The sequence below is a fragment of the Sinohyriopsis cumingii genome, chromosome 5 (genome assembly GCF_028554795.1).
Source record: "Sinohyriopsis cumingii isolate HCF-2022 chromosome 5, ASM2855479v2, whole genome shotgun sequence".
Lineage (NCBI taxonomy): Eukaryota > Metazoa > Mollusca > Bivalvia > Unionida > Unionidae > Sinohyriopsis > Sinohyriopsis cumingii.
Window position 1 is genome coordinate 134,855,813 of NC_142965.1, and position 15,208 is coordinate 134,871,020.

General features: G+C 35.4%; 2 protein-coding genes across 6 annotated transcripts in view; one reads left to right on the forward strand and one right to left on the reverse strand.

Moving 5' to 3' along the window:
* LOC149800286 (uncharacterized) overlaps nucleotides 1-15,208 on the reverse strand; it is a 131,549-nt gene that overhangs the window by 79,000 nt on the left and 37,341 nt on the right. The window contains exons 7-9 of the mRNA XM_089958378.1: nucleotides 8,852-8,959; nucleotides 5,479-5,550; nucleotides 4,161-4,223 (exon numbers count right to left, since the gene is read on the reverse strand). Coding sequence (XP_089814504.1) covers nucleotides 4,161-4,223; nucleotides 5,479-5,550; nucleotides 8,852-8,959 — 243 coding nt within the window. The remainder of the gene's footprint in view (nucleotides 1-4,160; nucleotides 4,224-5,478; nucleotides 5,551-8,851; nucleotides 8,960-15,208) is intronic.
* The window catches only part of LOC149800287 (uncharacterized), a 251,662-nt gene that overhangs the window by 24,143 nt on the left and 212,311 nt on the right, over nucleotides 1-15,208 (forward strand). The gene's annotated exons all lie outside the window — the stretch shown is intronic.

Consider the following 15,208-nt stretch of genomic DNA (forward strand, 5'->3'; position numbering starts at 1 on the left):
TTCCTATTTTAAGAGCAGTCTGTGGAATTATTTACACTTGTGCTCAGATATAATTTGAGAGAAATTATTTGTTTAATTTATTCACTGGAATTACAAAGTTACCATTGATTTTGAGCTAACACGTTTCTTTGGGATTACTGTGAACTCATTCAAAGACCTTCTGGATTGCATACTTGTGGTACACTGGGCATTCAAGATAATTGGTTCATCAGGAAAATCAAGACTATGTGTATAGCATGATATTAAAGGCTATTGGTAAATAGACATTTAAGACCACTGAAATTGTTCTGAGCATTCTACTGTTTTGGACTTGTGATAGGACATTTAAGATTAGTTGCAATTCATGTAATGTGCAAAATTTTGTGGATGTTTTGTCACAGTACATTCTGTCATGGCCAGCATGACAAATAACCATTAGACTGATGTATGGGGTAGGCTTGCAATAAATTTGTAGCTTGCTATGGTTACCTCTAATTTCAGGCATGAGTGAATTTGAATTAATGGTTCAACAGATATGTTAACGTAGGGTCAAGTGGAAGAAATGACAAAGCTGAGTAAAGCCAGAGACAAATTTTGTGAAATCTTGGGCCATCTAAAATAGGTGTCATAAAATGATATTTTCCAGAATAGTTGTCCATGAAAGGCGGAATAGAGAGAATTATTCTGACTTCCAGGGGTGTATTAAAACTGTGGTGGTTAGAGAAGTTAATCCTGATTTGCCAAGGTAAACGAGGGGGATGGGTGTTCCCAGATGAAATCAAAAGATTTAAGTAATCTCTCTTGCAAAATTAGTTGGTCCAAGTGTTTCTGCCAAAAGGGAAGTCTGAGGGACTCCATGGAAATTAACAAGTAATTTCGCTCTTTAAATAAATCCTGCAAGGGATGTGAGTATAGAAAGTTGAGAATGTAGGAAAGAGAGATTCGGCTGCATAGAAAGAGATAGCCTCAAAAGGGCAGAAAGGTATTGTCTCAAACACATACAATATGCTCACCGTTATAAGTTCGAAATTATTTGTTGAATTTGTTTTAAATTTTCCTTGAGTTCAGAAGTTAATTGTGTAATCATTGTCTTGAATGTTTTGTCATTCATGCATTGTAAAAATGTCATACAATATTTCGTTGATCTGAATATGTCACATTTAGTGGTTTGTACATAAAACAATTCATACACTGTAGGCATTTCATGAATTACTCCGATATGAATTGTCCTATTTGTCCTAAATAAAATGTATCACGTAGGCTAAGAATTTTGTGATATGTCTATGTCAATGAATTGCTAATTAGCAAGTAGTGTAGTTAAGACAAGATGTGAAGTCTATTAATTTATTTGTGTAAGTTAGTCATGAATTCTTGACTGAGGAAAATCAGTTTGTGTTGACCGAGATCATTCAGCTAGAAATTTATGGCCTACAGTGGGATGTAATGGTTTATCTTTGAAGTCTCATTATGTCATGGTCCTAGTTAGGTATGTGGCTAGCAGCCAAGGTAAAGAGATTAATTTTATAATGATAGGGTGTGTGTATCAAGGAGCGAACTGATCATATCAGCTTAGCTCTGCTGAATTACTATAAGACTACATATGACATGAAAAAAGAGTGGGGATATTGTTCAATCCCTGGAGAAGAAAACCTGACACAATATTTGGGTTGCATACTGTATTTATTTAAAGGGGAAAACTAGCTCCTTATGTGCACCACACAGTGGGAAAAGACAGCAGACAGTCAAGTTAAGGTTGATGACTGGAACAGGTAAGAGAAGGATAAGAAATTCAGAATGTTGACCAGTCACCAACAGTTATTTGGATGGGACCGGAAGCAACCAGATTATGCTGACATGTAGACAATTTGAATTCAGTCATTCACTCGATTCTATGATGAAATTTGTTTTCTCAGTAACAAAATGATTCAAATGTAATGCTCAATTTCATTTTCTTTGTGTAACTGATTAAATTGTTACATTTTATTTATTGGGGATTGTGTTCTATTCTATATCTTCGCTTTGATCTCTGTTATCCTATCCATTAATTTCATATCTTATGTTATTAATTGGTTGACTCAAGCAATAACACCATGGTCGATCATCACCTAAATAAAGATAACCATGGTACCATGACAGGTAGTAACTAAATTATGTCAGTCCTTATCTCACCATTCACAATACTGTGTGTGTTTAAATTTTCAATTTGTAACTTAGGGAAATAAAATATTTGCTGCTTTTACTACACATTTTGGTTTCACTTCATTCTTTTACATAGTTTAGGATCTAGACACAATGGTCTTCTACTGCACCAGCAGCATATGGCAAACCTTACAGTATTGATCTGCTTTTTTACCATGTCCAAAACTAAAATATTCCTCTGACTGAATTATGTTTAACCCATTGTCAATTACAGTAATAAAAAAGAGAAAAGAAGGCAAGTCAGCACACTAACATGGAGAAATTAATGATATATCAGCTTAATGTAGAAGGGACAGACATTTATATTAAAAAAGTGATAGTAGAGATCAAATGTATTCATGAAATATGCATCTTAGTTGTTTTGGTGATGTCAACAGAGTTCCTTTGCTTTGCCTGCAAACATTTGCATAAGGCCAGATAGAGTGGTCACAATAATATCCATCCAGCATCAAATTTTCAGACAAGAAATTCAAACAGTATCTTTTTCCTATTTATATCAGTAAATCATTATCATTGGTTGCCCACATCAAAATAAAAAACAAGAATATCTAGTATAATGTAGGTCAAGGAGGTAAAAAATCATGGTCAGATATGATAATTTGTATATTTAGCCAATACTTTCTGCTTCTGAAGCTGACAGTAGACATTGCAAAAAAGTGTACCATGAGACATAACTCCAGAAATTTATCAATTTATGAACAGTGTTACAGATATTAGTTTCTACAACTTTTCTTTTTTGAAAATTAGGTCTGATATCCACAGATAGGCATACGATTTTGCAATAGATTTTTATTGGACACATGCAAGTCAATGAAGATGGAGTAAACAGTCCAAGGTCAAATTCACAATGTGAATCATTATAATTTATGTAGCAGCTATATCTTACATTAACATAAATCAAATGTTATGATAATGAGGTGGTGAAAATGTCAATGTTCAAGATCATGCAGTCATTTGGTTGTATGCTACTATGGCAATATTGTGGTTGATGCAATGATTTATCTAAGTAATTTTAATTATAGCAATATAACAGTCAAATGTAATGAAGTGTACGTACACAGATTTAGACACATTTAGATTTAGACAAATCTCCAGTATTGTTTTAATTGATGGCATCATAGATTTCAATGTATATTTCTCACTTAAACAGATGTACCTCTTTTATACATGTCACAAATATATGTATCATCTATTAAATTAAAATAAAGTTTTATTTAAGTCATTTGGGTTTATAGCAATTAATATTTTAAATCAATAATTAAGTGGCTGGCTGGTGGAGTTCATAAACACATCACATGAAACTAGGAGTGTATTTGTCCTGAAGAGTTATAAGCGTGCCCTAATTGTTGATTGCTTGAGAAGTTCAGAATCTAATTGTCTAAATGTTCGAGAGTCTATTTTGTGATTCAGATTTTGTTGATTTGCTGCATATAAAGACTGTGTAAGAGAATACAAGTACCATGTATTCTATTCTACAGTTTATGCCAGCTTTGTAAGAGAGAGAGAGGAAATCATGATTTATTTATAATTGTGTGTTGGAATAGCATAGTGTAAAACATTTAATTTGAACAGTACCTAATGGATTATGCAAAATTATTCAAGGACTTGAATACTGAAATAATTCTATTGAATTTAGAACAGTGACACTTTTGTGGTGCTAGTATGTTAGCACATAAACACATCAGAACCTTCATTCAAAATATCTTTGGACAGTTTCCAGATTAGTGAAACTGATAGTACAATTGAGGACATTCCAGGAATTCATACCCTGTAAGTTATTTATTTTTATTTTTCACTTTGGCTGGCTTTATATTTTATTTATATAATAAATTATACATTTGGAAAATTTGAATGCAATCTTGTCACATAATTTAAACCCCGAGATGTAACATACATAATATACATAAACATATATATTTAAATGTTTTCTTGAACAAAAACAACCAACGGTTCAAATTTGATCATATTTTTCAGAATTATACCTGTTGTACTGATTTTTCCACTTTTTAATTTCACGTTCACTTTCTTCTAATTTTTTCTTCAGGCTGTAATATAAAGTTAGATCAAAAATTTAGTTACATTATATAAGAGGTGCCCAGAAAAATTATACTTCAATTATTTCCAATTGTACTGGTAATAATGAATAGTCGACATGTAATATCAAACCTTTACATCATTTTGTATTGCATATGTTAAAGTCTGCTGTTTTTATAAGAAGTTTAATGATGCATGTTTCTCTTTCAGATAACTCCATTTCATTTTTCAAACAAGCCCATTATCAGAACTTCTAATTGCAGTTTCTTTACATTGTGAAAATTAGCACTGCATTTTCATGCATTCACATCAAGGTTTTCACATCACCAAGTTTTTACTGTTTGATTTCCCATAGACCCCTCAAGTGCCATCATGTGTAAGTCTAGGTTGTAGTGTTTATTCTCCATTTTGTTTATGAACGATTATTACCACCAGCATTCATTGCTGAGCTTCTATACAAGTACCATCATTATACATGTACACATTGAGAAACAGGTTTTAAAATATACAACTCAAAGTACACGATTTCCATTATAAAGGTAATTTCGAAAGTCATTAACAAACAGTACAAATATCAGAGGCAACAAAGCTCAGTGTTATAAATTTCCAATACTATTTAAATAATCCTAAGAAGTTTCAAAATTATAAACATTTTTATATTCGAATACATACATTTTAAACTTCCACACAAATCTTTAATTTTTAAAATATCTAAGTCTTTGTCATTGGGGTATATAATGGAAAGATTATATAAACAGTACAGAGTCAGTTAGGTCATCAAATTTGTGCACCATTCAATATATGTTTCTAAAGGTTCAGTATTATTTTATTCATGAAGAAAACACTGTAGCAATGATAAACATGAAAACAACACAAAATTAATTAAGTACATCACCTCGGTCTGCTTTCTTAAAACTATGAACTTAATAGCTTGTCACCAGAATGAAGAGAAACTTCACCAGAATAGAACTTTGTCAGATCATTATAGTGTATTTTCTATCCAGATATTAAACCTCCAAACAATCAAAGATTCTGAAGAAATCAACCTAATAATTACTTAAACCAGAACTATGTATATTATTTAAAATTAAAACACTTTAACACGCATACAGAACGAGCAGAAAAAGAGGAAAATTGCTAGTTTAAAATAGATGAAAATAATATAATATAATATAATATAATATAATATAATATAATATAATATAATATAATTGTGGCTCAAATCATGTGGAATCTTTTTATATAAAGAAATATAATGCAACAAACATTTCATAATCTTCTTTTCCTTTATGCTCTGTGCTTGGCACTTGACATTGCATCTGTTCCTGTTCCTTTATTCTGCAAACATAAATACCATGTATTAGATCATGAGTCATTACTATCATTCATAGTTTGACCACTCCAATGGTCTAAGTGGTTAGAGCATCCACCTCAGATGCAGAATGTCGCTAGTTAGAAGCCCAGCTGAGTCATACCAAAGACTTATAAAAAGTGGTACCAGCAGCTGCCTAGCATGGCACTAAGCATTAAGAAGTTAGTGTTAGGACTACATGGCCTGGTGTTAGGATGAATGGTGCAAAATTTTTGTAGATGTTTAATTGCAGCACATTTCGTAATGTTCGGCACAAGACGTAACCATTATGATTTATATACTGGCTAGGCTCACCATAAATTTGGAGCTTGTGATGGTTAACCTCTCTTGTTTGGGAGTCATGAGTGGATTTTAATTATAACCCGCTAAGACAATATATACATGCATTATTTCTGATACAAATTGTGTGAATATTTGAATTTATGTCTTAAATCATATGTAGTAGAGGCGAAACGATTCATCGATATATCAACGCATTGATACTTTTGCTGAAACAATACACATATCAAACAAGAAACGGAAAATCAATGCAAATATCAATACAAAAAGATACCATATGCATGTTATCTTAGTCTTCAGCAGTCATGAATAATTATTATTAGTTGCCTTGTTATTCTGTAAAATTATAATCCACATAAAACAGCACTTGCAGTCACAGGTACTTATGTTTATTAGTAAAAATGATAAAAGATTATTTGAGAATACCCACTCACTGTCTACAAGTTTACACAAAGTGATATGGTTCGTAATCTGGCCCCCCCCCCCATTTCATCATTTCATGGTAATTATCTTAATCCAGAAGTATGTTCAGCCTATACTATACATTCCAAATATGTTCCACATGTTTAATGAAATACTTTACTCAACATTTAATAACCACTTTCTACTATGAATTGTATCTTGACTCTTTTGGTTGATTTTGAAAAATATGCTAAAGATGTGTTGCATGTTGAAATATGTTACACTGAGTTATAAGGAAGTGGAGCAGGAAGAATCAGAGACAGATACTGAAGTTTACATAAATATTGACCTGTGACCATTTCTTGCTTCCCTCCTTTTTTCTTTGAATAAAGGGGGATATCTCCTTTAAGATAAAATCCTGTCATCATCTCTCCTTAAATTGCACATGGGAAACAAATTTGGAATTTCTCTTTTTTGTGCAGAGATATATAACCAGTGAATGAGGTGCTGATGGAATAAATGAAATTATCATAGAATGAGCAATAGGGCAGATTTCAAACTACTCAAGTTCATCACCTTGTGTAAGTTAAAAGAAAATTATATAATAGGAATGGGTGTAATCAGTAGTTTTCTTCTTCACTAACAAATACAAGTACCTGTGGCTGAAGCAATATTTTGCATCTGCAGGAAATAAGATGTGATAGATTTTGGTGCTATTCAACCTTATTCCCAATGCCCAGATTTGTTCTAGATGAGATTTTCTCTGCACAAGGAAACAGCATTATTTCTTCTGTTTTGAAGATAACATTGTAATGTCTTCCAAGTGTAACTGAGACATGAAATTGGGTAATAAGATGTTTTCAAATCATTCATGTTTTACAAAACAAATGGAGTTAAATGCATCCACTATTAAATGGCCTAAACATTAGATAAAACTCATTGCAACCAACAGGTAGTCTGTCTGAAAGTAGTGTTGATATCTTCTCATGAATGACAATTGCATATAAATATATGGTAACTATATGTCTATCTGTAGTCTGCATACTGGAAATAAAAACAAGAATGTCATCATACATGAAAGGGCATCACCAACCTTCCAAAGATGGAAAGACCATTAAGTTCATATGTGTATCACTATGTATCACATTGCAGGCTGCATATCGTGAATCGTATCGGTATGTGGCACAGGTGTATCGTTTCATCCCTAATATGTAGCATGTATGTTAAGAATTGTTTGCATTATGTCTATGTTAATGAATCACAAGTAAGCACGCAATGTAGTTAAGACAAGATGTGAAGTTTATCAATTCATTTGTGTAACTTAGTTGTGTATACTCTTAACCAAGGAACATCGGTATGTGTCAACCAATACCATTCAGCTAGTGATTTATAGCCCACAATGGGATGTAATAGTTTATCTCTGAGGTCTAGTTTTGTCATAGTTCCAATTTGGAATGCTAGTAGACACTAAAGAGACATTAATTTTATGATCATAGGTTGTGCATCAGGCTACAAACTGCTTAGTTTTGTTGAAGTAGGATAAGATGGCATCTGACTTAAAAAGAATGGGAATCTGTTCGATATAAGAATAAAAAACCTGAACAATATTTAGGTTGCATATTACATTTACTTAAAGGGGACAATATGGCTCTATACTTGTGCTACAGTGGCAAGGAATGCAGGCTACAGCCAACTTATGGTTAATGAATGGAAGAGGTTGGAGAGAGAGATAGAAAAGAAAAAAAATATAGGGCAATGCTGACCTGTCACCAACAGTGAGTTTGAAGGGACCGGAAGCAACCAGGCTATGCTACCATGTCATCAATTTGTTCAAATGTCATTTTCAATTTCTTTTTGTTTATGTAATTCATTAAATTGTTATATTTTACATATGGGAGCTCATGTTTTTCTATTCTATATCTTTGCTCAAATCTCTGTTATTACATCCATTAATTTCATATTTTCTGTTATTAATTACTAAAACTGGGCCATAACACATTGGTCATTCATCTCTAAATAGCAATAACCAAAGCACAATAACAGCATGGCAATCATATATCATATCACTCACTCCCCCTCTAATACAGGATAATGTGATGGGATGGGACATAATGCTACAAGTTTGCAGCTGATTCCCCAGTGTTAGACAACAACGTAAACTGCCACACTACAGACATCATAATGCTTACAACAAGAGTGTCAAAAATATAAAAATACCTTAAGACCTATTTCTCTTTTCCCATTGTTTTATTTACACTTTTGGAATAATTACTATGCAGATGTGTCGGTGTCCTTGTTTTATACAGTAACCAATGCAGTCATTTACATAGCTTCCATACATTGCAAGCAGTATGTAACTTGTCTATTTGCTACACATTAAATACAACCTACATTCAATATTGTGTTTGTGTCAAGTAAATCCTGCATGAAGAGAAAATATGAATTGTGAATTGTGTTACAGATCAAGCAGAAATAAATATAAGTACCTTCTGTCAACCAATTTCTTAACAAATATAATTTATTTCAAATTATCACAGCATTTGTATAAATTGGTATGGACTATAAAATTCATTTATAAGATGATACCTTTCTTTGAGGTCTCTTAGCTCGTTCCTAAGTACCCCCATCTCCTCTTTATGGCTAATTTTCAGAGCGGCCTTCTCATTCTCAGACTCATCAAGTTCCTTCTTTAGTCTAAAAGGAAAAAATGGCACATTAACTCTCTATGTGTCTCTGTTAATCTGAGCAAACACATGAATTTCGAAATTGTTACACAAAAAATAATCAAACCCATATAAGATGTGGCAATAAAATTAATTTCTGTAATATATTGCCAGTAAATGCAATTTTTATAAGCATGCAAACTTTATAAATAAGTAAAAGCTGTATAACAGATTTGAAAAATACCAAAAAAATTTGTTAACGTTTTCAATGGTATTTGCATTCAGAATTTCAAACAAGCAACCAAAGTTATGATGTATCAAGGTGAGGATAATAAATGTATTGGAAAGAACTAATTGGATAGAAATGTACATTATAAAGTATTTAATGTAGATTGCACTTATGTTAGTTATCATCCACAAAATATGTCCTTGGTGAGTCCTGGTCTCTTGATTATGATTGCGACATAAATCCCTTGTATAACATGTAAGAGTGGAAACAATATTAAGCAATTTAGTGTAGATTTATTTTCTATCAGAAAAAAATATTTATAATTAACTCCAAACAGGCATTGCATGTTTCACTCAATTTTGAAGATAACAAACTATAATGCATTTAATTTGAAAGGTATACATACTTTTATAACAATAATTTATTTAATTCCTAAATGTATCTCAAACTGACGGCATCTAAAATCTTATGTGGAACTTCATAAGGTGAAATGACAAAATAATTTGTTTCACAGCTGTATGAAGTGGAAGATTAAATGAGATTGCTCAATCTCAAAATTTCAATTTTGAAACTCTAGCACACGTGCCTACAGTGCTTGACCCGTCACTTTGGAATACATGTTGGATGGTCTAAATGGAAGGAATTAAAGAGAAAGACATCTGTTTATATGAATCAAAGCCAACATATTTCAAAAGTTGCCATTTCCTACAATTAAGATTAACCAAGATTGTGTCCAAATAATATCAAGACCACACAATAAGCATATTGTTTGCTTCAGTGATTGCTTAGTTTATACACAGCAATAGGTAATCCACACACTACCATTCCCACAAAATAGACCACATTAATATGCATTATATATTAATACATCGCTAACCTGCCAATCAAAAGATCTCCAGCTGTCACATGCAGCGTCTTTGTTTCAAGGATTTATTGTCTGAAGTGGTGATCTATAGCAGTAACATATTTGTATTGATATTTACACTAACCATTATTTCCTGTGTGCAGTTATCAGTTACTTTCAGAACATAGACTTCATATCTGTATCTACTCTACACTTCCTGTGTGACATTTGTGCATTTGGAAGATCAGATATCAACACCTGCCTTTCTTCCTAACACAATGGCATCATGCTCCTCTAGAATAAAGAGATCTGTCCCATACAATTTGAACAATCCGTTCAATTGGACCAACCAGAATTTAAAACAGAAATAAGAGACTATAGGTATTAAAGTGTCTAATGCAATTCCTAAGCATGCCTTAAGACAGTTATATTCAGACAATGTCCAATCTATGTCAACATCATCCAGAGTTACACCAAGAGTTTCCTCATGTGCAAAAAAATATTTCTGAAGCATTCAAACAGTTCTCATTAGACAATGGCATTTGTTTCATCAGAGATGAAGAGGACATTATGTTTGTGCTGGACCATCTAATGGATCATGTTAAAGTCTAATGTTATTTGATACCTTATCTCAGACAATTTGGTGGATAGCCAGAGATAGTTATGGCATAGATGTTATCTTACACCTTCTTGAAGTCTTTCTCACAATAAACCTACTTTAGTGAGAACTATGGATTTGCTGACATTGATGTTCTATATATTCAAGATTCCCACAGCTTCAAACAAGACCCTTGGTCCTTGTACAGGTTTACAAGCACATTTACCATCGGATAAAGTGGCACACATTGCAGATTATAGAGTCCTAAATTTGAATCATTCTACAATAAAATTACCTCCACACTATTAGGTTCAATATATGCAGGCTGGTATACAATTGCCCTGTTTGTCAAGCCAACGTCCTCTACGCCATCAAAAGAAACCATGGTTCAAGCAAGCAACGGCACTAGCCAATTAATACAAGCATTTGTGCACTTTTAGGACAATGAGATTTCTGATATGCATACAGATTTGTTATCGTTTACCATGTGCATTGTGACCTTTTTGGCTTTCTAAGATGTGGTGACAACCTCAATCCTATGGTTCATCTTTGTGTCAAAGATGTACAATTATGACTACAAACAGCTTTCCTTATATTGAAGTCTTCAAAAAACAGACCCTTTTTAAAGAGCTTAAGTATTTGAGTTCCACTGCAGAAGTTGCACTTTATGCCCTTACTCTGCATTGAAGGAGTTCATGAAGCGGAGGAGATGCATATCATGCCAACCACATGCCAAACTCTTCCTTAATGCTGGAGGTTGAAGCATTTTCAAGAGTTGTTTTTCTTAAGCACATGTGATTTATCATCTGTAAGATGGGACAATTCCAAGCAAAAAGAGGCCATTCATTCCGGATAGGTGCTGTCGGGTCCACCACTGTAGCTCAGTTGGAAGATCATATGATCAAACAACTGGGTCGATGGTCATTGGATTGATACCAGATAGTCAAACTCATCCAAGCGCAATCCAGACAGGACAGACATGAATGGCAAAGGAGGCAGACATTAATATTCCCAGATCTTGATGCTGCTGCTTTCTACATGTATTTACAGTGGATCTGGTATTTATAATGCCCCTCCCTTCCTAGCAGTGCTCCATTGTGAAATATTCTTTGGGCATCCAGTGTGTTTTGATAATGTTAAGATCAAGTTTCAATAGTGCTTCATCATACAAATATTCCTTATATGTGTTTCAGTGTGTAAAGGAGGTATTCATGCATTTCTGTCATCTCTGTCTACTTGTTCTTGGATGTGGCCATTTCAACGCATGAGAAGGATGTGATCATTTCATTAGTTCCATTCTTGAGTTGCCACAAGGATTCGAATCCGATGCTGCCAGTTTTAATCAGATTCATAAGAAAATGCTTGCACAGATCAACTGCCTTCACATCTGAGTTATTAGTCACATCTTTCATTTTGTGAATTCTTTACATAAACTCTACCATCCCATACTAGCTGTTTCTTGTTTCTAACAACCAATCTTTTCTAGTAATATATGTTTATTTGAAAATACTAATCCAATCATAATACTTTAGGAGTACCACCACTACTTCACTAATCCAGCCCTCTCAGATACTACTTATAGCTAAAAGTTGTCAGTCGACCCATGTGGTGATCGGGCAGAGTGACCTCTTACCTTTATGACTAGGAGGCAATGAGTAAGGATATACCAGTTATTACTAGAGTGGATGGGATCCTCCCTATGGATGTAACTGCTGGGAGGCTGGGAGGGTGTATATGTATTATGAATGGGTAAGTATTTTAGAATAAACATATTTTACTAATAAAAATTGGTTTCTTCTTTGAATACATTCCAATCAAAATACCTCAGGAGAATAGGTAAGAGGTGGAGGGAGGTGTCCCCTTACCCTGGAGATACCATCTCCAGTCCCCTAAGGTATTTAGAGAGCTTCTAGGCAACCCAACTGGAGGGGACTCCATCTGTTGGGGCACGGCTTCAAAAAGGGAAAAGAAATTCCCCTGCAAATCCAGTGGAAGGTGTGAAGCCATGTCTTTAAGCTATGGTTCGATCTGGAAAGGTGACCTGCTGAGCTGCGGAGATAGGTCCCACCAGATCTAATTGGGCCCTTTGGGATGACAGATGTCAGAGATAAAAGCTATAAAATGTGAACTCCAATCACCATTCCAAAGCCTGAATGATGTCGGTTAGAGAACAGTTCCATCTGAATGATAGGCTGGTGGCAACTGCCCTAACCTAATGAGCGGAGATACATAATAGGTTCATGTGAGCTGGGATCATTTCCTGTATGCCGAGTAACCCACTTGATCCGGAATAAGATAGTCTGAGCTGATATATCGTCTTGTCCTGACTTAAGAGGTAGAAACACGTGACCTCCCTCGACGTGTCGGCTGTTCGATTAAGGTAACATTTCAAAGATCTCACTGATGATGTGTGCAGGTAAGACACGTTTCATGATAAAGGTCTGGTTACCCATGGAAGGGAGATGGTTCTTGGCGATTCATGAGGAAACCATCTTATTGGAACTGCAGATAATTAGGGTCTGTGGACTGGGCATTTATTTTGCTAATTCTGTTCGCTGTCACTAAGACCATGAGGAAGCAGGTCTTGTAATAAAGGTATAACAGAGATGCCCATGCAATTGGTTAAAAGGGGGTCTTGTTCAGAAAGGTTAATACCCAGGATAGGTTTCACTTGGGGCAGAGGGTTAGCATTTTAGGCTGTGTATACTCAAAGTTAGCGAGTAGATCGGATAAGTCCTTGTTTTGTCTGATATCTTCATGCCCATGATGTCGAAAGGTGTCAGCGATTGTAGAGCAGTAGCCTTTAATTGTACTCGAAAGTAATTTTCTTTCCTCAAAATGCCAGAGGAACAAATTAGATTTCTTTGGTATCAATGCCTGGAGAGGATAATATGATCAGTTGTGCACCAATAGGTGAAAATGTGCCATTTGCCTTCATATGCTTTTAGAGTGAAGGGCCATCGTGCCTGAGTGAATCTCTCCATGACTGGTTGTGAGAACTGTTTAATTCTGAGGACCTGTTTGATATGATCCAGATGTGCAGTTCAGGATCTCCAGGCAGTGATGAAACAACTGCTTTCATGGTTCTTTAAGTAGATGAGGGAAGAACCAAATCTTTTGCGGTGTTTCCAATGCAAGATTGATAACGTCATTGATCCACGACTTCTCCCATTGGAGTGGTGCCATGAGGATGAGATGACAGACTGATTCCTTGCTTTCTGTATAACTCTCGAAATCAGTGGTGTTGGAAGGTAGGCTTATGTGTTCAGGTTGTTCCAATCCAAGGATAAGGCATTGACTGCCTGTGCTTTTGGATCCAGGACAGGAGAGTCAAAGGTTGGAAGTTTGGTATTCCACCTTGTCGCAACTTGGTCCACTAATGGTCAGTCACCATCAAGTACAGATCTGGCTGAAAACCAAGTGACCCTTCCATCTGAATCAGCTGTCTGGTCAGCTAGAATGCAGAGGCATCCTGGTTGTTGTTGACAACACCAGTTTAGAAAGTCCTGCACCATGGCGCAAAGGTCTGGGGACTTGGTCCCTTCCAGTTGTTTGTTGTTGTTGTAGGATTGAACACCATTTTTCAGCATAAGATAGGCTATACATGGCAGCCAGTATAAATGGTGGAGGAAGAACTGAGGAAAACCATGGAAAGAACCACCAACCCACGAGAAGCTACTGGCAAGCTTTTCACAACACCAAATTATCAGAATCCAAGACTTGAAACCCATGCAGACAGAGTTGAGATGGCAGTGATCCATAATGGTGAGCGCTTTAAACCACTTGGCCACTCGGAGCACCCCCCAGTTGTCAGACAGAATCAAGACTCCCTTGCAAGACAGGCATTCCTGCCACCAGTGAAAGGCTTTCACAATGGCCATCATCTCCAAAAGATTGATGTGCACAAGTCATTCGTGGAGAGACCAGGCACCACTGGCTTCCCAAAATTATGGTAGAAGGTGGGATCCCCAGCCCTCCATACTGTTGTTGGCGCAAATGGTAACCTTGGGCAGTGGTAGGTGCAGAGGTATACCCACTGTGAGCCAAGAAAGGTTTCCCCAAGGTTGCAGATGGTGCCTCTGTTGTAAGCAGACGCTATGAGGTTAGTCCAGTTCGCAAACTTTGGGTCTCGGAGACAAAAGAAGCATTGTAATGGGCATATAAAAAGGCGACCTAGGACAAGAAGGTCCGCTGCCGCACTGAGTAAACTTTGGAGGTGAATGGAATTCCTGTGCTGATGGGGTTCTCCTCTAGAGTAAAAAAATCACCATGTTGTGAATTTTCAATGCCCGATCCTGAGGGAGACAAATCATCTTTTCCTGTGTATTGAACTCAATACCTAGATGAACAAATTGTTGGGAGTGTACTAGGTCGGATCTGTACTCATTGATGATTGGTAAGTAATGTGACAAAGGTTATCATGTTGTGATGTAAAATAAAACTTACCTAATGTTTCTGTAGGATGTCACCCAGGTAACTTGATGTTGCTGCGGCAGAAATGGTCCGGACATGCACCATGATTCAGTTCAACTGGATGACCCAGAGGCTGATATTGAGGCCAAATGGTATGCCCTGAATTGGTATACCATGTCATTGTAGGTGAGCCGCA